Source organism: Panthera onca, chromosome F1 (assembly GCF_046562875.1).
Source record: "Panthera onca isolate mPanOnc1 chromosome F1, mPanOnc1 haplotype 2, whole genome shotgun sequence".
Taxonomy (NCBI): domain Eukaryota; kingdom Metazoa; phylum Chordata; class Mammalia; order Carnivora; family Felidae; genus Panthera; species Panthera onca.
Genome location: NC_138355.1, coordinates 27,443,557 through 27,465,524, shown reverse-complemented (window position 1 = coordinate 27,465,524; position 21,968 = coordinate 27,443,557). Strand labels below are relative to the sequence as shown.

Below are 21,968 nucleotides of genomic sequence, written 5' to 3'. Positions count from 1 at the left end.
CAAGATGCTTTAACATTTTTGTCAGACAATTTTTATCACGTTTTTGCACTTTTGTTAGTGCTTGAATTTTTAGCTTTACAGTTTCTCTTGGACAGATTGTAGTATATAAAAATATAAAGTAAAATTTTGATCTTTGTTTATCCGTGGAAGCCTGCTACCAGAATGGCTAGATTTTACGTTAGACATTATTAGACTTAATTATCTTATTTTACAGCCTCTAAGAGAAACAGGCTGTTTGTAAATAGTTCCTGTAATATGCTCAATAAAATCTTTGAAAGAAAGTTGGTGTCCTCATTAGGCAGATGGTAGCATACTGAAATGATACTTACAAGCAGATCTTGCTTGGAATGAGAAAATAACCTTTAGACACATGATTCTAAGTATAAGATATCTTGTGTATACTTGACTGTAAACTTTTTAGCTAATGTCTGGAAGCATAGTAAAATGTATTTGTAACTTTGCAGGGACAGAATGAAAACACTGTTGAGTCTAGTAAAGATGCATATAATTAGCACTGGCTTTCTCGGTATAAGTTTCATAAATTAGTGCTCCGGTAGGATGTTGTATTTTTTGTTTGTGTGTGTGTGTGTGTGTGTGTGTGTTTGTTTGTTTTGGAAGAGTGTGTTCTTTTGACATGGGTAGAATAGGATATATGGCATTCTTCTTTTTTAAGTTTTTAATTCTATAGTTAACAATCTATAGATTGTTATATTAGTTTCAGGTGTACCATATAGTGATTCAATAATTCTATACGTTATTCAGTGCTCAACATGATAAGTGTTCTCTTAATCACCTATTTTACCCTTCCCCCCCACCCACCTTCCCTCTGGTAACTATCTGTTTGTTTTCTATAGTTACCAGTCTGTTTCTTGGTTTGTCTGTCTCTTTTTTCTTTGCTCATTTGTTGTTTTTTAAATTCTACATATAAGTGAACTCATATGGTATTTGTCTTTCTTACTTTTCTTAGCATTATACTCTCTAGCTCCATCCATGTTTTTGCAAATGGCATGATTTCATTCTTTTTATGGCTGAATACTATTCCATTATACATTATATTATACCACATTTTCTTTCTCCATTCATCTATCAGTGGACATTTGGACTTCTTCCATAATTTGGCTATTGTAAATAATGCTGCAGTAAACAGAGGGGTGCATTGTATCCCTTTGAATTTGTGTTTTTGTATTTTGGGGGTAAATACCCAATAATGTGATTACTGGATCATAGGGTAGTTCTTTTTTTAACTTTTGGAGGAACCAACAAACTGTTTTCCACAGGGGCTGCACCAGTTTGTATTCCCACCAACAGTGCAAGAGGATTCCTTTTTCTCCACAGCCTCACCAACACTTGTTATTTCTTGTGGGGTTTTTTTAATTTTTTTTTTTTTTTAATGTTTATTCATTTTTGAAAGACAGAGACAGAGCACAAGCGGGTGGGGCGGAGAGTGGGGGAGGTATGCAGAATCTGAAGCAGGCTCCAGGCTCTGAGCTGTCAGCACAGAGCCCGACACGGGGCTCAAACTCACGAACCATGAGATCATGACCTGAGCCAAAGTCAGATGCTCAACCGACTGAGCCACCCAGGCACCCCTCTTGTGGTTTTTTTTTAAAAGTTTATTTATTTTGAGAGAAACAGACACGAGTGAGGGAGGGGGAGAGAGAGAATCCCAAGCAAGCTCCATGCTGCCAGCACAGACCCCAACACAGGGCCCAAACTCCCGAAACTTCAAGTTCTTGACCTGAGCTGAAACCAAGAGTCGGATGCTTAACTGACTGAGCCACCCAGGTGCACCAGTTTGTGTTTTTCATTTTAGCCATTCTTTTTTTTTTTTTTTTTTAAGAAATTTATTTATTTATTTAATGTAATTTCTTGTCAAATTGGCTTCCATACAACACCCAGTGCTCATCCCAACAAGTGCCCTCTTAGCCATTCTGAAAGGTGTGAGGTAATAACCTCATTGTAGTTTTGGTTTGCATCAATGTTGAACATCTTTTTTTGTTTTGTTTTTGAGTTTATTTATTTTGGGAGAGACAGAGAAAGAGAGAGAGAGCATACAAGTTGGGGAGGAACAGAGAAAGGGAAAGAGAGAATCCCAAGCAGGCTGTGCACTGTCAGCACAGAGCCCAGTGCAGAACTTGAAATCATGAACCATGAGATCATGACCTGAGCCAAAATCAAGAGTCGGACGCTTAACCAACTGAGCCACCTAGATGCACCAGTGTTGACATCTTTTCATGTGTCTTTTGTCCATCTCTATGTCTTCTTTGGAGAAATGTCTGTTCATGCCTTCTGTCCATTTTTAAATTGGATGATTTGTGTTTCTGGTGTTGAGTTGTTTATGTTCTTTTTATATTTTGGATACTAACCCTTTATCAGACATGACATTTGGAAATATCTCCTCCCAATCGGTAGTTTGTCTTTTAGTTTAGGGGTTTTTTTTTTTTGTTTTTTTTTGTATTGTTTCCTCCGCTGTGCAGAAGCTTTTTGTTTTGATGTGTCCCAATAGTTTATTTTTGCTTTTATATCCCTTTCCTTAGGAGCTATATCTAGAAAATGTTGCTATGGGCTATGTTGGAGAAATGACTACTTGTGCTGTCTTCTAGGATTTTTATGGTTTCAGGTCTCACATTTAGGTCTTTAGTCTAATTTTGACCTTATTTTGTGTATGGTGTAAGAAAGTGATCCAGCTCCATTTTTTTGGAGCTGGTGTTTCCCAACACCATTTTTTTTCCCCCATTGTATAGTTTTTCCTCCTTTGTTGAAGATTAATTGACCATATAATTGTGGGTTTATTTCTGGGTTTTCTATTCTACTCCATTGATCTGTGTCTGTTTATGTGTCAGTGCCATACTTTTTTGATTACTGCAACTTTCTGTAGTATATCTTGAAATCTGGAATTTTACTTTTCTTTTTCAAGATTGCTTTGGCTACTTGGGGTCTTTTGTGGCTCCATATACATTTTAGGATTGTTCTAGTTCTGTGAAAAATACTGTTGGTATTTTGGTGGGGACTGCATTAAATCTGTAGATTGCTTTGGGTAGTTTAGATGTTTTAACATATTTGTTCTTCCAACCCATGAGCATGTGTCTTTCCATTTCTTTGTGTCATCTTCAATTTCTTTCATTAATGTTTTATAGTTTTCAGAGTATAGGTTTTTTACCTCTGTGGTTAAGTTTATTTATAGGTATTTTGTTGCTTTCGGTGCAGTTGTAAATGGATTGTTTTCTTAATTTCTCTTTCTGCTGCTTCATTATTAGTGTACAGAAATAAAACAGATTTCTGTATTAGTGACTTTGTATCCTGTGACTTTACTGAATTCATTTATCAGTTCTAGTAGTTTTTGGCGGAGCCTTTAAGGTTTCTATACACAGTATCATGTCATCTGTAATAGTGCAAGTTTTACTTCTTCCTTACCGATTTGGATGCCTTTTATTTCTTTTTATTGTCTGATTGCTGTGGCTAGGTCTTCCAGTACTATGTTGAATAGAAGTGGTGAGAGTGGACATCCTTGTCTTGTTCCTGACCTTAGGGGAAACGCTCTCATTTTTTTCCCCATTAGGTATGATGTTCGGCCTTTATTACGGCCTTTGTTGAGGTATGTTCCCTCAAAACCTGTTTTTTTGTTGAGGGTTTTTATCATGAATGGATATTGTACTTTGTCAGATGCATTTTCTTTATCTGTTGAGATGATCATATGGTATGTATCCTTTCTCTTATTGATGTGATGTATCAGATTGATTTGCAAATATCAAACCACCCTTGCATCCTGGGAATAAATCCTACTTGATCATGATGAATGATTTTTTTAATGTGTTGTTGTATGTATTTTTTTAATGTGTTGTTGGTTTGCTAGTATTTTGTTGAGGATTCTTGCATCATATTCATCAGAGATACTGGCCTGTAGTTCTCTCTCTCTCTCTCTCTCTCTCTCTCTCTCTCTCTTTTTTTTTTTTTTTTTTATGGTGTCTATCTGGTTTTGGTATCAGGAATGAAGAGAATGAGTGGATTTTGGAAGTTTTCCTTCTTGTACTTTTTGGAATGGTTTGAGAAGAATAGGTGTTAGATCTTCTTTAAATGTTTGGTAGAATTCCCCTGTGAAGTCTTATGGTCCTGGACTTTTGTTTTTTGGGAGTTTTTTGATTACTGATTCAGTTTCTTTGCTGGTAATCTCAGTCTGTTCAAATTTTCTATTTCTTCCTGCTTCAGTTTTGGTAGGTTATATGTTTCCGGGAATTATATCTGTTTCTTCTCAGTTGTCCAATATTGTTGGCATATAATTGTATTTCTGTGGTATTGGTTAATTCTCTTCTTTCACTAGTGATTTTGCTTATTTGGGTTCTTTCTTTCTTTCTTTCTTTCTTTTCTTAATGAGTCTAGCTAGAGGTGTATCAATTTTGTTGATCTTTTCAAAGAACCATCTCCTGGTTTCATTGGTCTGTTCTGTTTTTTAGTTTATATCATTTCTGTTCTACTCTTTATTATTTCTTTCCTTCTCCTGGTTTTGTTGTTCTTTTTCTACTTCCTTTAGCTTTAAGGCTAGGTTGTTTATTTTAGTTTCTACATATCATTTCTGATCTACTCTTTAGTATTTCCTTCCTTCTCATGCTTTTGGGTTTTGTTGTACTTTTTCTGGTTCCTTTTGGTTTACAGTTAGATTGCTTATTTGAGACTTTTCTTGTTTCTTGAGGTAGGCCTGTATTGCTATAAATTTCCCTCTTAGGACTGCTTTTGCTGCATCCCAAAGATTTTGGATCATTGTATTTTCATTTTCATTTGTTTCCATGAAAATTTTTAATTTCTTTGTTTTCTTGGTTGACCCATTTATTGTTTAGTAGCATGTTTTTTAATTTCCATGTATTTGTGCTCTTTCCAGATTTTTTCTTGTGGTTGATTTCTAGTTTCATAGTGTTATGATCAGAAAAGATGCATGGTATGACTTTGATCTTTTTGAATTTGTTAAGATTTGTTATGTGGCCTAATACGTGATCTACTCTGGAGAATGTTCCATGTGCCCGTGAAAAAAATGTGTATTCTGCTATATTAGGCTGGAATATTCTGAATATATCTGTTAAATCCATCTGGTCCACTGTATCATTCAAAGCCACTATTTCCTTGCTGATTTTTTGGTTGGATGATCTGTCCACTGATGTTAAGTGTTAAAGCCCCCTACTATTATTGTATTAACTGTTTTGTGTATTTGAGTGCTTACATGTTGGGTGCATAAATATTTACAATTGTGTTACCTTGTTAGATTGTCTCCTTTATTATTATATAGTGTCATTCCCTGTTACAGTCTTTGTTTTAAAGTCTGTTTTGTCTGCTTTAAGTATTGCTACTCTGGCATTCTTTTGACAGCCATTTGCATGACGTTTCTCCATCCCTGTGCTTTCAATCTGCAGGTGTCTTTCGGTCTGAAATTAGTCTCTTAAAGGCAGCATATAGATGGGCCTTGCTTTTTTTTATCCACCCTGTTACCCTGTGACTTTTGATGGGAGCATTTAGTTTGTTTACATTCAAAGTAATTATTGTTATGTAAGTATTTATTGCCATTTTGTTGGTTGTTTTGCGGTGGTTTTGTAGTTGTTCTCTGATTGTTTCTTCTCTTGTTCTCTTTCGTGATTTGCTGGCTTTCTTTAGTGATATACTCAGATTCCTTTCTCTTTGTTACTTGCATATCTATTACTGGTTTTTGATTTGTGGTTGACATTAGGTTTGTATATAACATTGTTTGCAGGATATTTGGTATTTTTTATTACATTTTATAATCTTAGGTTTTAATGGTATAAGCCAACAAGCCTTGTGAACGTAGTTTGTTTTTTTAGTTGCAAAAGTTTAACACCCAAAGTAAACAGTGGAGCTAGGTAATATGAATAACGGGATTTGATGTGATGTTACAGTTGAGGATGAAGTTTAGCTATTTATTTTTATTATTCATTTATACTGATAGTTCCTATATGGCTTGTGGTTACCTGTATAACACCCAGTTATGATTCTGTCTGAAAACTTAATTTAGAAAAATATTTTTTAAAAGCTAAGAAAATGAAAAGGTTCACATTATGTTTTGATGAAACTAAAACTCACAACTGGTATTAAATACCTAATATTTACAGTAAAAATTTTAGAACCGCTGTGTATTCTCTAGCTTTTATGTTCAAGTTTGTTTTTAGAAATGGAAATCTCATTAGTTTATATACATAACTTTTTAGAATATATGAACATGATTTATCCTTTTTCCTTTCTTCACTTAAAAGATCTTTATTGAATGCCTACTGATTGCTAGGTGCTGTGCTAATAGGCATAGGGGTTGTGACAGTGAGCATTCTTAAAATCTGTGATATCTACTATGTAGAAAAAAATAAGTGCTTTGAGAGTATAAGATAGGAATATCCTTCATCTAAGTAAGATTTCTTGAGAAAGTTATGTTTCTGAGACAAAGTATGAGTAATAATTAACCAGACAAAAGGGGAAGAGGTATTCCTAGCAAAGGGACTCTTCTTTACAAAGGTGCCGTGTATGAAGGGAGCAGAGCACATTGGAGAAACCAGAAATCTGGTAACTAGAGCACAGAGATCAAGGAAAAGAGGGAATAATGGTAGAAGCAGTGTGCAGCCTCTAATTTTTGGAGTACAGAGAACTTTGTGGGACACTTTAGTAAAGATTTTAGTGTTTACTCTAAGAGCAGTGGGGAAATCATTAAAGCTTTTGAATGGGACTGTTGGTATGGTCAGAATTTGCATTTTGACAAGATCCACCAGACAGCAGTGGGAGAACAGAATGAAATAGGGCAAGAGTGAAATGGAGAAAACAGTTTGGTGGCTTTGCATTAGTCCCAGCAAGGGATGGTTCATAACTTGAATGTGAGTGGATGAAGAGGAAGTAAAGAGAAATCCACACATTCAAGATACATTTAGTTGGTAGAATTCTCTGGAGTTGATAGATTACCAGGGATTTGGGAGAAAGTTGTCACAGGTGACTTTGAGGTATCTGCCTTTCACAATTGGAAAGCAGTGGTACATTTGGTAGGGCAAAAAACACTAGAAAGAGAACCAGGAATGGGGGTGGGAATGGGTCATGAGTTCAGTTTTGGACCTCTTGATTACAGGCAACTCTTGAAAAATTTGAGAGAGGAAAGAAGCCACAGCCAGAGGAGGAGAATGCAGGACAGAAGATTTTAGAACTATGACAGACTTGGGCATGTTTAAAATACTGAAGAAAAGGAAGGATCCAATATAGAGAGAAGTTTCAAAATTATTGAAGGAGGAAGGGGGTAATTAAGGGAGCAGAAGTTCTTATTAAAGTCTAGAAAGAGCCTACTCAAGTGGAATTACTGGTCTTAAATAAGGGATGCAGCACCTCTTGTGTTTTAACAGGAGAGAGAAAGAAGAGGGTTGTGTGAAAGTAATGTTTAGTAACTGGGCATTGTTTTTCCTGAGATGGGGCTGCTGGCCTTTACTGAAAGGGGGTCGGCCTCAGGAAGGAGGCAAAATCCATGTCTGAGGAAAGTGGGAATTTTGAGATAGTTACAGTGGTTAGTGAATTGAGAAACATAGGATTTCCTGGCTGCATTGAGGGAAAATTTTTTGTTTAATGAGTATCATTTAATATTATCTTAAATACATTTGGAAAACCACAAGAATGTGAGCTCATAGAATTCATGGTGACCCTGTATACTTTTAAGTTATGGCATCAGTTTGCCAAAACCTAGTGCTACCCTGGATATTAAAGCAGGGACACTATTTGCAATGTCACAAATAGAGGTGCTATACATCTTGATGTAGTATATGATTTCACCTAACTTTTAGGTTTTAGTGTTACTTATGTTGAGTAGGCCTAGTTTGTTTCTAACTGATGTTCTTTTTTCCCTTTTTTTTAGGCAGGCAGAAGTCCTGAAGGCTGACATGACAGGTACTGGCTGGCTCATTTGGTTTTCACAGCTTATTTTATATACCATTAACGGAATTAAAGGAAGGGTCTCATCTTTCCTATATTACTTGTTGCACTGTCCTAGTTGCCAAAAGGGATGATGACTTAAAATTTGCTTTAAATAATTACTGTTTTTGAACTTTGAATTCTTTTTTTTTTTTTTTTTATGTTTATGTATTTATTTTGAGAGAAGGAGAGAACACGCACGTGTGAGCCAGCAGGAAAGGGGCAGTGAGAGAAGAAGAGAGAGAATCTTAAGCAGGCTCTGTGCTGACAGCTCCCCCAGTGTGGGGCTTGAACCCATGAACCATGAGATCATGACCTGAGCTGAAATCAAGACACTTGACCAACTGAGCCATCCAGGCGCCCCCGAACTTTGAATTCTTACTTAGATGGTTAAGAATTTTATATAATCTGTGCTACATTGTATTGAATATTACCTAATTTAATGCATATAACCATTTAATTTTTATGAACTATTTGTCATCAATTTAAGACATAGAAGAAAGAATTCATATACCATATAAATAAAAATACCTTATGGTATTAAGTTCATGTCTTCCTGTTGATAATTCTCCAAACTTGAATAGTAAGTAAACCTTGAGAAAAAATATTTGTAGGAAAACTGTACTAAAAGTCCTTGAAATTGAGTGAACTGCCTTGCCACCTTTCTTTTCTCCCTTTTGTTGTTTTGAATAGCCAGGGTATTTTTTTTTTTTAATTTTTTTTTTAACGTTTATTTATTTTTGAGACAGAGAGAGACAGAGCATGAACGGGGGAGGGTCAGAGAGAGAGGGAGACACAGAATCGGAAACAGGCTCCAGGCTCTGAGCCATCAGCCCAGAGCCTGACGCGGGGCTCGAACTCACGGACCGCGAGATCGTGACCTGAGCCGAAGTCGCACGCTTAACCGACTGAGCCACCCAGGCACCCCTAGCCAGGGTATTTTTTTTTTTTTTTTTAATTTTTTTTTTTTTTTTTTAACGTTTATTTATTTTTGAGACAGAGACAGACAGAGCATGAACGGGGGAGGGGCAGAGAGAGAGGGAGACACAGAATTGGAAACAGGCTCCAGGCTCTGAGCCATCTGCCCAGAGCCTGACGCGGGGCTCGAACTCACGGACCGCGAGATCGTGACCTGAGCCGAAGTCGGGCGCTTAACCGACTGAGCCACCCAGGCGCCCCGCCAGGGTATTTTTAAAAGAAGAACTGAAAGTCCCTAGAAGGAGCCGATGATTTTAACTCCAAAATTAGGAAATATATGGCACTATGTAGTGATCAGTATGCTCTCTATAGCAGCATATGCTGTTCTAAAGTATAAAAAGAGATAATGTGATAATGAATCTCATTCTAATTTTTGAGGACTTTAGTTCTGCAGTGAAATCCACAAAGAGTTAAACTGCTAACAACCAGCATTCTGGCCAGAATTTACAATCAAGAGGAAATTAAGACTCTTTAGATGTCTTTTTCTCAACATTGCAGGCCAGTGTTAATGTTGATGCTAATGTTTTAAGAATGTGGTAATATCATTGTCATCTTAAGAAGATAAAAAGAAAAATTCTAAAAACACTTTTTACGGGTATACTTAGTATAGCACCTCAGTTTTTGCCCATTATTAACATAACTGTCGTCATCTTCCTTACTACGGATATTGGTGTCAGCTCTGAGGCACTATATTATGCTTTTGTCATGGTAGACATAATCTCCATTATGTGACCAAAATTGTGCATGGAGTGATGTTAGGCTGACTATACCTTTTACTTTTTCTTAAGTATTGAATACCCTCAGGAAGTAGGCTTAGGGTTTGGCTTTTATAGGGGACAATTGGCTGCCTAGAAACATTAAGATATGAAGTAATTTAAATGGTAGTCTGTCTGATAAAACAGAGTTAGTGATCCCTTATAATCCTTTCCTTGCCATCGATGAATTGAAACAAGACTGAATAAATCTATAAATCTATTTAGCCCTAAAACCTAATAAGGGACCAAGAAGCTGATACTGCATCTTGTTTTGTTTTGTTTTGTTTTGTTTTGTTTTGTTTTTAGTCACAAACTCTTGTGAGGATTAACTCAGGAGATTTTATTTGCAGACCTAGAGAAGAGTAAAGATTATGCCATTGTGTCCCAGTAAAATATCAAATGTAATCAGAAGCCTAATTGAAAAGTCTTTTATTAAGTTCTTCTATTGGGGCAGATCACTGTCAGTTATTGCACTCATAAGCCTAGTAATCGGAAAGGCTAATGTGTCTTTCAGGACTCTGGCAGACAGTACGGCCCCAACTGAGTATTACATTTTGTCATAGCCTGACTTCCTGATTTCATCTTTTACCCAATCTCTCATTTGGCCTCTTGAGCAGCTTAATCATCATGTGCTGCAAATTCTTATTTATGTTAAATGGCAAGTATGGATTGCTCACAAAAGTTTCTTGGCAAGCAATTTATCAATCATTAAAATAACCCTTACTGTTATGGCTTTATCGGGTTGACATTATATAGAGTAGGAATAACAGCAGAATGCGCAAACAGCTGCTGGATTGTGAACAGACGTGAAGATTCTGTAAGGACAGTTGAAAATGATTCGGAATAAAAAGAAAAAAGCTGCTCTGGACAGAGATACACTTATGAGAGTAAACAGACCATCTTGGCAGTTCATCATTTCAAATGGGGGGACTTTTGTGGCATATGGCTTCCTGTGATATGAATACATAGAAATCCAAACTAAAGCAAAGGGTGCACCATTCGGGTTTTTTTTTTTTGTTTTTTAGCCTTTTTCATGGTGTTATTTCAAAGCTAAAAGACAAATACACAAGCATTTTGAACCAGATTTAGTCATTAGCCTGAAGGTGAAAGTCGTTTTAAAATGTAGTAGTATAAAACTTCTGCAGCAGTCTATGGTATGAAGCAGGTTTTTGCTTTGGGGAGTGGAGAGGGAAGGAGTCATTGGTGTAGTATAATGGTTTTAACTCTGTTTTTCTATATATCTGCTGTTTTTTTGTTTGTTTGTTTGTTTGTTTGTTTGTTTTGTTACTCAGATTCTAAGCTGGGTCCAGCTGAGGTCTGGACATCCAGGCAGGCTCTGCAGGACCTGTACCAGAAAATGCTAGTTACTGATTTGGAATACGCTTTAGACAAGAAAGTAGAACAGGATCTGTAAGTACTATCATTTGGGATGTCCCTGTAAGATCAAGAGTCTCACCAAGACTTTAGAATAAAAAACAATTTGGTTGTTTCTTCTTAACCTGTCTCAGAGTAAGGTCTTTCAATGAAAAGAAAAAATTCTAGTACTTGTGATTTTTTTGAGCAGAATATTTGACCATTGTTACTACTTCAGATAGTCTTAGGCAGCAAGAGGAGAATGCTTGAAGTTGAGTCTTATTCAGGTCTTTGGGGTATATCATAAAAACAAATTTATGTATATTTCAAGTACTAAGAGACAGTGTTTGGATTCTCTGTACGTGTTCAGTCCTGCATTTAAACCACGACTAAAAAAGAAATTCAACAGTAAACTTTAGATAAATCTTCTTTGGTGAATGTGATTCTATAAATTTCTCCCAAAGGAAAATGTGTTTGCATTGTAAGGGAACTTCTTCCTTTTATAAAATAAGTAGGTATTTCCTCCCCCCCCCCCCCCCAATAAAACTAAAGAAAGATTTTGTATATTTAGGCTATTCCACTTGTTCTTTCTATGAGAGGTGAAATGACAGATGACCAGATTCCCAAGTGAGTAAATAAATGCCTTTTGTGGAGGGCCTTGCCTTATAAATTGGATCAAGGATATTAGCCTGATGAAATATTAAGAATCAGTTAAGAATATTCTATTTAGTAATGCCTAGTACCCTAAGTTGTGGTGAAGATTAGTTTTTCCTATATTGTTCACCTTTTTTAGATACTTTATATTTTTAGGAGTTCTAGTAATAAAAAAGCTTAATCACAGCCACTCAGAATCCGTATCTATGATATTAGAGGCAAGGATAAAATGTCATCAAAAATACTGAGGGAGCGATTGTCCTCATGAAGCATTAAAAACGCAAGTGCTCTAGTGTCTCAAAAGTTGACATTGATAAAGAATTAGGTACTTTCCAGGTAGGTTGTAGACCTTTCATCTGTGTTTGCTTCCTTTAATCAAGCCAGTAGTAATCTCCCTCCATCCTAGTTCTGTTTTCCCCACCCCCCACTGTGGTTTCCAAGTTAAGGAATGACTGTATTTCACCCTAACTGAATCTAAAATGATTCTTTACACAGCTTGATTCAAGAAAAACATTTTATAATAGAATTTTGATATGCCATATTTCAGCACTGTGTTTTTTCCTATTTTAAATAGCCAACATTGAAATATCAGAAAATGAACTTATATTTCAAGCTGTGAAGAAAACATTAACCCCAAGAGAAATAAAGAAAGCATTAAAAAGAATTAGAACAGAGTGCTGTGGGAAATAGATTTTATGGAAATAAGAGATATGGCTTAATATTGAAAAAGAAATTTTCCCCTTATACCTGTCACTTAATAAGGATATACTCAGTCATTTCTTGGCACAGTGTATATGGCAATTTGTTGATAGCTTACTTTTACTTTGGTCTTGCGACTGTAGTTCTTGTTTTGTACTGGGATTCCTAAATAGGCTTTAACTATAGTAGTTCTAAAAGATTAATAACTGAAGCCACAGTCTGATTATTCGAACATTTGGTAAGTGTTTACTAAGGTCAGTTGGATTCTATTGCATGTCTGGTCTTGCTCAAAGAGGAGCATAAAGTTATTTAAATAAGTGAGTAACTTTAATGCAGGTTTACTGTCTAGTGTGTTATAATTATAACAAACAGTTCTTTCTTGTTCTCAGGGGGACCAGTGTCTGCCCAGTGAGTCACTGCTATACCAAATAGAATTACATTTTGTTTTCAGCTGGAATCATGCCTTTAAGAATCAGATCACAACACTACAAGGCCAGGCAAAGAATCGAGCAAACCCGAATCGGAGTGAAGTTCAGGCAAACCTATCTCTGTTCCTAGAGGCAGCTAGTGGCTTCTATACTCAGGTGAGTTCTGCATTGTATACCAGTTCTCCTAGAATTAGTCATGAATGTTCTTTATACACCTCTTGTTTAATAAGTACTTTTTGTTATGATTATGGGGGCATCCAGGAGTTGATCACCTATAATCCCTCAAGTGAATAAAAATATCCCAGATTGTTGACCATAAGACCTTTAAAACAAAAGAGATTCAATCAAAAAAGGTTTATGGGGCTCCTGGGTGGCTCAGTCGGTTAAGTGTCCTACTTTGGCTCAGGTCATGATCTTGCGGTTTGTGAGCTCGAGCGCCGCGTCAGGCTCTGTGCTGACAGCTCGGAGCCTGGAGCCTGCTTCTGATTCTTTGTCTCCCTATCTCTCTGCTCCTCGTCTGTTCATGCTCTGTTTCTCTTTCTCTCAAAAATAAGTGAACATTAAAAAAAAATTTTTTTTTAAAGTTTATGTTTTGGCTTAAAGTTTGGAGATCTAATTGTGTGAGTAGAAAAAGGGTCATGAGAGCCATATCTTAGTGAAACAGCAAAAGTAGTCTGTTATAAGTGGTATTAGAGCAAATGTGAATTTATGGGTATGGGTATAGTTCATTGTGAAAGTAACAGCTGTGTTGTGCCAGGTAAGAAATAGTCAAAATTTGTGATATCAAGTGAATTTTCATAGTATTATGTGTTTAGTAGAATTTATCTGAAGCTTTAAATGCTGTTAAGCTACCTAAGAAATGAAGTAAATTTTCCTCCATTTTAATAATAAAATGATTACTTTATTATTTTAATGATTTATCATCCTCAGAGACTTATCCTCTGCTTGGTTACATGCTGATAAAACTTCTAAACCGGGCGGGTTAAACAATACATAAATCTTCTTTCCGAACAATGAATTTTCTTTAAACAGAATATTTTAGAAAACTTCATCTCATCCATTTGTAGTAGCATTCATAATTAATAAAATGTGTATAAACTCTCAGAATGGCGAGACACAGTTTTGAAGATCTTAGACTAAAAGAAATCTTTGGCCATTCTCTCTTTGCTTGCTGCTTGACTGTTGCTACCTGTATTTTGGCTCCATTTTGGTTTTTCCATGTCTCGGAATGAAGGAAAAGGAAAGGCTGTGTTGGAAGTTGTCACATAGTTAGCCATCATCTTACAGAGATTATTTGTTTTACTTAGACTAAAACATTCTTCACAGTTGATCATTGAAAGAACTAAAGTATGGTTCTTCTTTTCAAAATTAATTTTTAAATGGATGCCAACTTCTAGCAGTAGAAGTTGGTACTTCTGGAGAGAGGGATTGCAGTGTGCCACTAACTAGTCCTTAAAGCAGATGTTAAAGATTAATTCATTCCACAAGTTGGCTTTTAAAAGCTTACTGTTCTAAGGCACACTACAGATACTAAGGATATGAAGGGAAAAGAGATAGTCTTTTCCTTTTTTTAAGGGAATATCTAGTCTAAATGAAGAGATGGATACATTAATAGATATTCCTTTTTGCTTTCTAATTATAAAAATAATGCATACTAATTTTAAGAAATTTGGAAATTATACAGAAAAAGATTTAATTCTGTTCAGGATAAATTACTACTTTAATATATATTCTTCTGATGCTTTAATAATTTTGTACATAGTTGTACATATCCAGTATCATATCTACTTTATAAACATGTAAGTTTTCCCTTGTATTGTCATACAGTTTGATAAGCATTTTCTCTAATATTGGATTATTTGATGATGACAATTCTTCACTGGATGATGAACAAAATCATCGGATAATCAAGTTATAAAACTATTAACATACATTGTTATTTCCCAGGAGATTATCATTTATGTTTTTATATTTCCATCAGCAGTGTATGTAAGTGTCCATCTTTTTTTTTTTTTTTTTAATTTTTATTTATTTTTGAGAGAGAGAGACAGAGCGCAAGTGGGGGAGGGGCAGAGAGAAAGGGAGAGACAGAATCTGAAGCAGGCTCCAGGCTCCACGCTGTCCGCGCAAAGCCCAACACAGGGCTTGAACTCACAAGCTGCAAGATCATGACCTGAGCTGAAGTCGGACACTTAACTGGCTGAGCCACACAGGCGCCCCTGCAAAAGTATCTATCTTGATGCATGCTTGCCAGTGTTAAGTGTTTTCAGTAAAAGTGAATGCATGATTAAATGAGTAACTTACACTTACTAGATGGAAAATAATTTTTCTTTTAAAATTTAATGTTTGGGTTATTAGTATTGAACTGCATTCCTATTTTATTAGGTATTTGTATTTTGTATAAGTCATTGTTTACTTTTCCTACTCATCATTTGGATCCTATTGTTTTCATGGTGATTTGTCTGATTTATACTGAAAGATACTAATTTTTTCCATTATTTTTGGCAGATATCTTTTTCTCAAGTTTCTTCTTTTGTTCTTTCATTTAATTCAGTTTCCTAATGTTACCAGGTTCTTTTTTTTTTTTTTTTTTTTGAATATGGCTTTTTTTGTTTGTTTTGTTTTGTTTTGGTTTTGTCCATAGGTCAGGGAGGGAGTGTGAGCAGGGGAGGGGCTGAGAGGGTGGGGGAGAGAAAATCCCAGGCAGGCTCAACGCAGGGCTTGAACTCAAAATTGTGAGATCATGACCTTGGCCAAAATCAAGAGTCAGACACTTAACCATCTAAGCCACCCAGATCAGTGGATATTTAGTAAGGACAATAATATTTATATTTAAAGGAACAAATAGATATTATAATTCAAATCTCAGTATTTGAAAATTAGCACCAATATCTTATAATAATGATTAAATTATGACATATCTGTAAAATGCAAATTTATGAAACTATTATAAGTTGATGTTTATGAAGATCTTTTAAGATGATGAAAAGATCGTGTTATTGAATTACAGTTTGACTGGATATGTTAATCGAGGAATCTCAGCTCAGAGTATTAACAAAAGTGTTATCCCCTACCCCGCCATCACTACTTTCAACTATGCTTTGTTGAATTCCAGATTTCTACCATAACTTCTTAGAAAGATTTCATAACATTCTGGTTGCTTTTAGATTTTTGAAATATAATCTAGTTTTAAAACCCTAGTCTGATTCAAATCTGTATTCCTTTCTCTCCCTATGTAGTAGAAAGTGGAATTTTGAATGAACACAGCTGAAGTAGGGGGAGCAGTAGGGACCCCGAGCAGCTGGGCATGGTGGAAGAGAGGGAAGGAGTCCATATGCTACAATACATTTTTATTATAGTTATTATACAGATTGGTTAATCACCTAGAAACATGATTTTTAACCTTTTTTATGATGCATATATGTAACACATTTCCAAAGTTTTAATTGCACCGTGATAAATCTGCAAGGAAGGAAAACAAGAATCATTTTTATTGAGGGAGTATGGTAATTGTAAACAAAATTTTATAGGCAGGTAAATAAAATCATTCAAATTATTTTATAATGAAAAATATATGGCTAATCTAATTTTGAAAAACATTTTTTCAGTTTTTATAATAAGCATTGATTTTCTCCACCAGCATTCCTTAGGCAGTGGTTGAACAATTAAAACAATTGTAGAATGAGCGTTAATAAACTTTTTCATATATTAACATTAATAGGATATTTTACTTGCATTTTTATGTTGTCTTCGTTTGATAATTGAAACAGTTAATGGTGTTGCTAACAATAATGTTTTATACATCTTTCTTGATTACACATAGTACTGATTAAGCTATGAGACTGAGGGTGTAGACCAAATCCATGTCATCGTACAATCTTCTAGGCCAAGATGAGTTTTGAATTTTAATCTTTAAGTGTAGTTGCGAGCCGTTGGAGAGGAGGCAGGGACGTAACATGATAAAGTTCGCATTTTTAAAAGATTATCCTGGCAGGGGGCTCCTGGGTGACTCAGTTGGTTGAGTGTCTGAGTCTAGCTTAGGTCATGATCTTGCGGCTAGTGAGTTCGAGCCCCGTTCGGGCTCTGTGCTGACAGCTCAGAGCCTGGAGCCTGCTTCAGATTCTGTGTCTCCCTCTCTGTCTACCCCTTCCCCGCTCAGGCTCGCTCTCTCTCGCTCTTGCTCTCTCTCTTTCTGTCAAAAATAAATAAACATTTAAAAAAGTAATAAAAAAAAAAAAAAAAGATCATCCTGGCTGTTGTATGGAGAATGTTGTATGGGGGTTAGGAATGGAAGCTAATTAGGATGCTACTGTGGTAATAGAAAAAAAGTGATGGATTTTTGAAGATTAACCAATAGACTTGATCATGGATTGGACTGGATATGTGGAATCAAGATAGGGGAGGAGTCAAAGATGACTTCAGTTTTCAGATTGAGCAGCTAGTTGACTAGTTGTACCATTTACCGAGATGGAGAATACTGAAGAGAAAACATCTCTGTCCGTGTTAAATTAGATAGCCTAATTGGCATCTGAGTGCAAATGTCAAATAGGTAATTGGATAAATAAGCTTGGAGCCCAGTAAAAAGGTCAGGGCCAGAGTAAATTTTATGATTACAATGAAGAACCCTGCCTTAGTCAGACATTAGTGTTTGGTATTTAAAACCACAGAGCTAGGTGAGAACAGGTCAGCACAAGAGGAGCCACCATTGCAGTAGTAGAAAATCAGAGCGGTGACTTGGAAGCCAGGAGAAAACATTTCAGTAAGAAGAAGGAGTGGTCATCCCTGTTGAGTGGTGCTAAGAAGTCAAATAAGATGATTGAAAAGTGACCGATTAAATTTGACAGCATAGAAGTCACTGGTGACATTAACAAGTACTGTATTTCTTCATTTCTAAAATATTTTGGGGGCCCCTGGGGTGGCTCAGTCAGTTATCTTCCAACTCTTGATTTCAGCTCAGGTCATGATCTCACCATTCATGAAATCAAGCCCCATGTCTCTGTGCTGTCAGCTTGGGATTTTTTTTCTCTGTCTGCCCCTCCTGTGCATGTGCGTACTCTGTCTCAAAATAAATAAATAAACTTTAAAAAATAATTTAAAAATGTTTTTCATATTTTAACGTCTCTTGATTAGAAGTTCACAAGAGATGATAAGGCACTATTTAATTGGCAGTATTTTTTTCTCTCAATGTTACAATAAATAATAGTTCATCATACAATTTATGGTATCTTGGATTTAATGAAATGTGACTTCGGTAAAGTGGGAATAGAAATCTGATTGGAGTGGATTGAGAAGAGATTAATACATGATTATCCTCATTTATATTTCTGTGAAGATGTTTTTACTTCTTAGCTGTCATTTTGTGAGCCATTTAAAGCATGGTACCAAATTCAAGCCAGAACCGAATTCCCAAAGTAAAGATGTAACAACATTCTACTGTAGGTTTTTTTAAAACATCGAAGAACTGAACAAGTAGTTGTTACTCTAAGAAACTGGGAGCCAAAAAAAAGTATTATTAAGTTTCTGTAGTTTTTTTGAGGGGTGATGTTCTATACCTTCATAGTTAGTTCTCCATTTTTAGCATAGAAGAGCCAAGGAGCAGTGGAATAACGTAATACTGAGTTTTTACAGAATAATTGCCAAATATAGTTTTGTTCAACTTATGAAACATCTGTTTTTCTTCTTTAGTGCCACCTTGTTTCTGCATCTAAATCAACCAGAGCTCTCTTACCCAGAATCTTTGAATCAGCAGGAACTTTTCTGATATCTTCACCTACAACTCCTGGGTTCAGGCAAAATTTTATTACAAGACATTCTATATGATGCTCCAGCCACGTTTGATTTACTTTTTTGTGCAAACATTCTTTTTTCTTCTTGATAGATGTTTAGCCTTGCCTTGTGTTCCAGTCTGTTCTTTCAGTACCTACCAAACTCCGTTCTCTACCATCCACCATGTTTCTTCTTGCTGTCTTCTACATTCGTCTGTTTTTGGTGTCTCTCTCTCCCCCCATTTTTTGTTCCTTTCCTGTATTTCTTGCCTTTTCTATTTGCTGACTCTAGCCATTCTGAGCATTTACTTGCTTACCTAATTTTATCTTAGCAAATTCTTGCCCATTACAAATGTACAGGTATAAGTAAAGCTGAAATAGATAATTCCTGTGCTTAGTAGTAAAGGGTACACAAGGGTACACAGAATTTGTATTCAGTTATGGAAGTGGTTTTTATCTTAGAAAAAAGTAGGACATTTTAAATCATGAGTTGGGTCCTCAGGGTGTCTTATTTAATATTGTGAATTCTGCACGTTAAAAAGTGTGGTGATAGAATCAGTGTATTTCTAATTTTGTAACGTTAGTCAAATCACTTGATATTTCTGTTGCTTTCATATCCTCATCTGAAAAAATAGAGCTTCATCACTATATATACTATATTGCTGCTAGTTTATCTCCAGGATAAGTGAGACAAATGTATCGAGTAAGCTAGGGAATGCAGTTTGCTACAGATATAGATTATTCTCTTGGCTTATGCTAGCTATCATGTTTTCCTTGCTCCCTTCCCCTTCCCCTCCCCACCCTCATGTTATTTATCTGTCTTGCTCATTTGACTGTGAGCTCTTTAAGAACATAGATTTTCTTATTCATCTCTGTTATCCCTGTTGCTTACCATGGTGTCTGATGTAGTAACCAAATATTTGAATGAATATATTTAAGTAAATATTTGAATGGATAGAATAGAACGGAAAGAACTGTGTGGGGCCAATAATGAAACCCTTGGAGAACAAGGTGGGGGGAGAAATGCTTTTGAATAAAGGAGGCTGAAAAGGAATGATTGGTAAGACAACAACAACAACAAAAAAGCAAAGCTCAGTGATCAGCCTTAAGGTTAGCTGTTTTAAATGCAGCAAAGAGGTCCAATAGGATGATGACTGAAAAGTGTCCATTGTATTTGCTTATTAGATAACTGGGTCTCATATGGACAACAGTTTCAGTAGAGTGGTGGTGGATGATAGGATGGGAAGAGGGGTTTGTATGGAAGGCAGATCATAATGGATTAAGAAGTGAATAGGAATTGAGAAAGCAAATAGGACACGTGTGGATTCCTTTGAAGCAGTTTGGTTAAGAAGAGGAAGAGACATTAAAAGGTTACTGGAGGAGGAATCTAGGATCAAGGAGGGGAGTGTTTTGGTTTTGGATTATTATATTTTCTGTGGGCGACTCTTGATATTTGCAGGCCATAGCAAAGAAGCATGAGAAGTTGACAGTAGATATAAGAGTGAGGGGATGGTAGGCAGGAGGCAGACAAGAATGAAATAAGCATGCTCAGACAGAGGAGTTAGTTCTGACGAGAAGGAGGTAGGTACCTCTAATAGTAAGACTAGAGGAGATAAAGGAGGAAGAAGTGGGTAGTCTCCATAAATGTCAAAAGTCCCTTGCAGGTCTGTATCAGATCCATTGTGTATGCAAAGATAAGAACTGACATAGGACTTAAAATAAATCTCAGGGAACTCCTAAAATCGAACAAATATGTTGGCTTGCATTTAAGTCCTATTTGTAACCACTCAGTCTTTAATGGTTTTTGTGTCTTTCTAAGAGAAATAGTAGATAGATAATTTCTTGGAGTTGCTTGCTGAATGGGACTGAATACCCTATTCAGGTAAAAAAGTCTTTTTAAATAATGTTTCTGTTCCTTTTAGATGCACATCTTAGATTGCTCTAATACTTAAGAATTTAAAAGATATGATTTATAATAAATGTTACTTGTTATCCTATCCTGTTTTCTTAGAGTCTTTGCTCCGGTCTCAGTAGTATATGATATTAGGTATACATATTAAAGTATACAAACTTTACTGTTAGAGCACTGCTGACTTACCAGTTCTGACTTATCACTAAATCTTGCTCATGTTTTCCTTTTAGTTATTACAAGAACTGTGTACAGTGTTTAATGTAGATTTACCATGCCGTGTGAAGTCTTCCCAATTGGGAATTATCAGCAATAAACAGACGCATACCAGCGCCATAGTGAAGCCACAGTCTAGCTCCTGTTCCTATATCTGCCAGCACTGCCTCGTCCACCTTGGAGACATTGGTGAGTCTTTGGTGTGAAGGAATTGCTAATATATTCATCCTTTTCTTTGGAGTAGTCATAGAAAGAAGCTCTTTTCCCTCAAACTGAGTATGTACACACAATTTCGTTTGCCATAAGAGGAAATTATAAATTGTATATTAAAGAATTTACATTTTCTCAGTATTTTGGGATTGGCAAAGGATTTTCAAGGTAGTAACTTTCATATGAAGATGTAAATTTTATTTGGACTTCATGCAGATGTAGGCAAATGAATAGCAAAAATGTAATCAAAGCTAAAGTTTTCAAAGTGGTGCCATAATGTCTTTTAAATTAAAAGTCTGTACTCTTGGAATTGCAGGGTTTATAAGTTACTCCTTCTGAAGGTAGATTGTCTTTTTTCCTTCCTATCGTCAGTATATTAAAACCTCATTTTTAATTGTTTCCTTTTTGCAGTTAAATTTGTTTTTCTATTTAATGTAGTTTGTCTGAGAGTATTATGTAACTTATTCTTGTTCGTCCCTTTAAGGTGACCTAAAAGGGTTGTAAAATAAATTAACTATAGGATTATGTTTCAACTGTCCTCAAATAACAAGGAATGGAGAACATTCCTTTGAGTTCGAAGATTTTAGATATCTAGATGTCATATAAATCATTGACTCCATGTGGGGTCATGTCAAAGTAAGCACCAAGTTCTGCATGGAGACTCAGTGAATAGCGCATTTAGGTTGTTTTTGCTTTCAGTGTATCCTATGCACACACATACTTAATATCGCAGTAGGTATGAGACATTTTTCAAAGTCACTTTATAAGATATTGAAGAAATACATAATTTTCAGATCATATTGTATAGTGTTTTTTGTTTTGTTTTGTTTTTAAGTGCCATATAACTCACCCCTTCTTGGTGGGCCGGCTCCAGGTCACCAGCATAGTCCATAGGGGGAGCTGGTGATGCATGACACTGGAGGACCTGAAAATGGGGGCTAGGTAAGCTTTACAATTGGTTCCATGCTGAATGTCCCAAATAGGGAAGGCCAGATGGACACTTCACACATAATCCTATAGTTAATTTGTTTTAAAGTATTTTCTGTCTTTAATTATCTTAAATTAATTTTAA

At 35.8% G+C, this 21,968-nt stretch overlaps 1 protein-coding gene across 12 annotated transcripts in view; it reads left to right on the top strand.

Moving 5' to 3' along the window:
* Window positions 1-21,968, top strand: part of SMG7 (SMG7 nonsense mediated mRNA decay factor) — a 90,593-nt gene that overhangs the window by 43,498 nt on the left and 25,127 nt on the right. For 10 of the 12 annotated variants that reach the window (XM_060643736.3, XM_060643741.3, XM_060643738.3 and 7 more), the window contains 4 exons: window positions 7,874-7,905; window positions 10,955-11,072; window positions 12,820-12,952; window positions 20,704-20,875. In XM_060643736.3, the coding sequence (XP_060499719.3) occupies window positions 7,874-7,905; window positions 10,955-11,072; window positions 12,820-12,952; window positions 20,704-20,875 (455 nt within the window). Of the gene's footprint in view, window positions 1-7,873; window positions 7,906-10,954; window positions 11,073-11,586; window positions 11,643-12,819; window positions 12,953-20,703; window positions 20,876-21,968 lie in introns of those variants that run through there. The other 2 variants (XM_060643743.3, XM_060643745.3) reach the window with 2 other exon arrangements.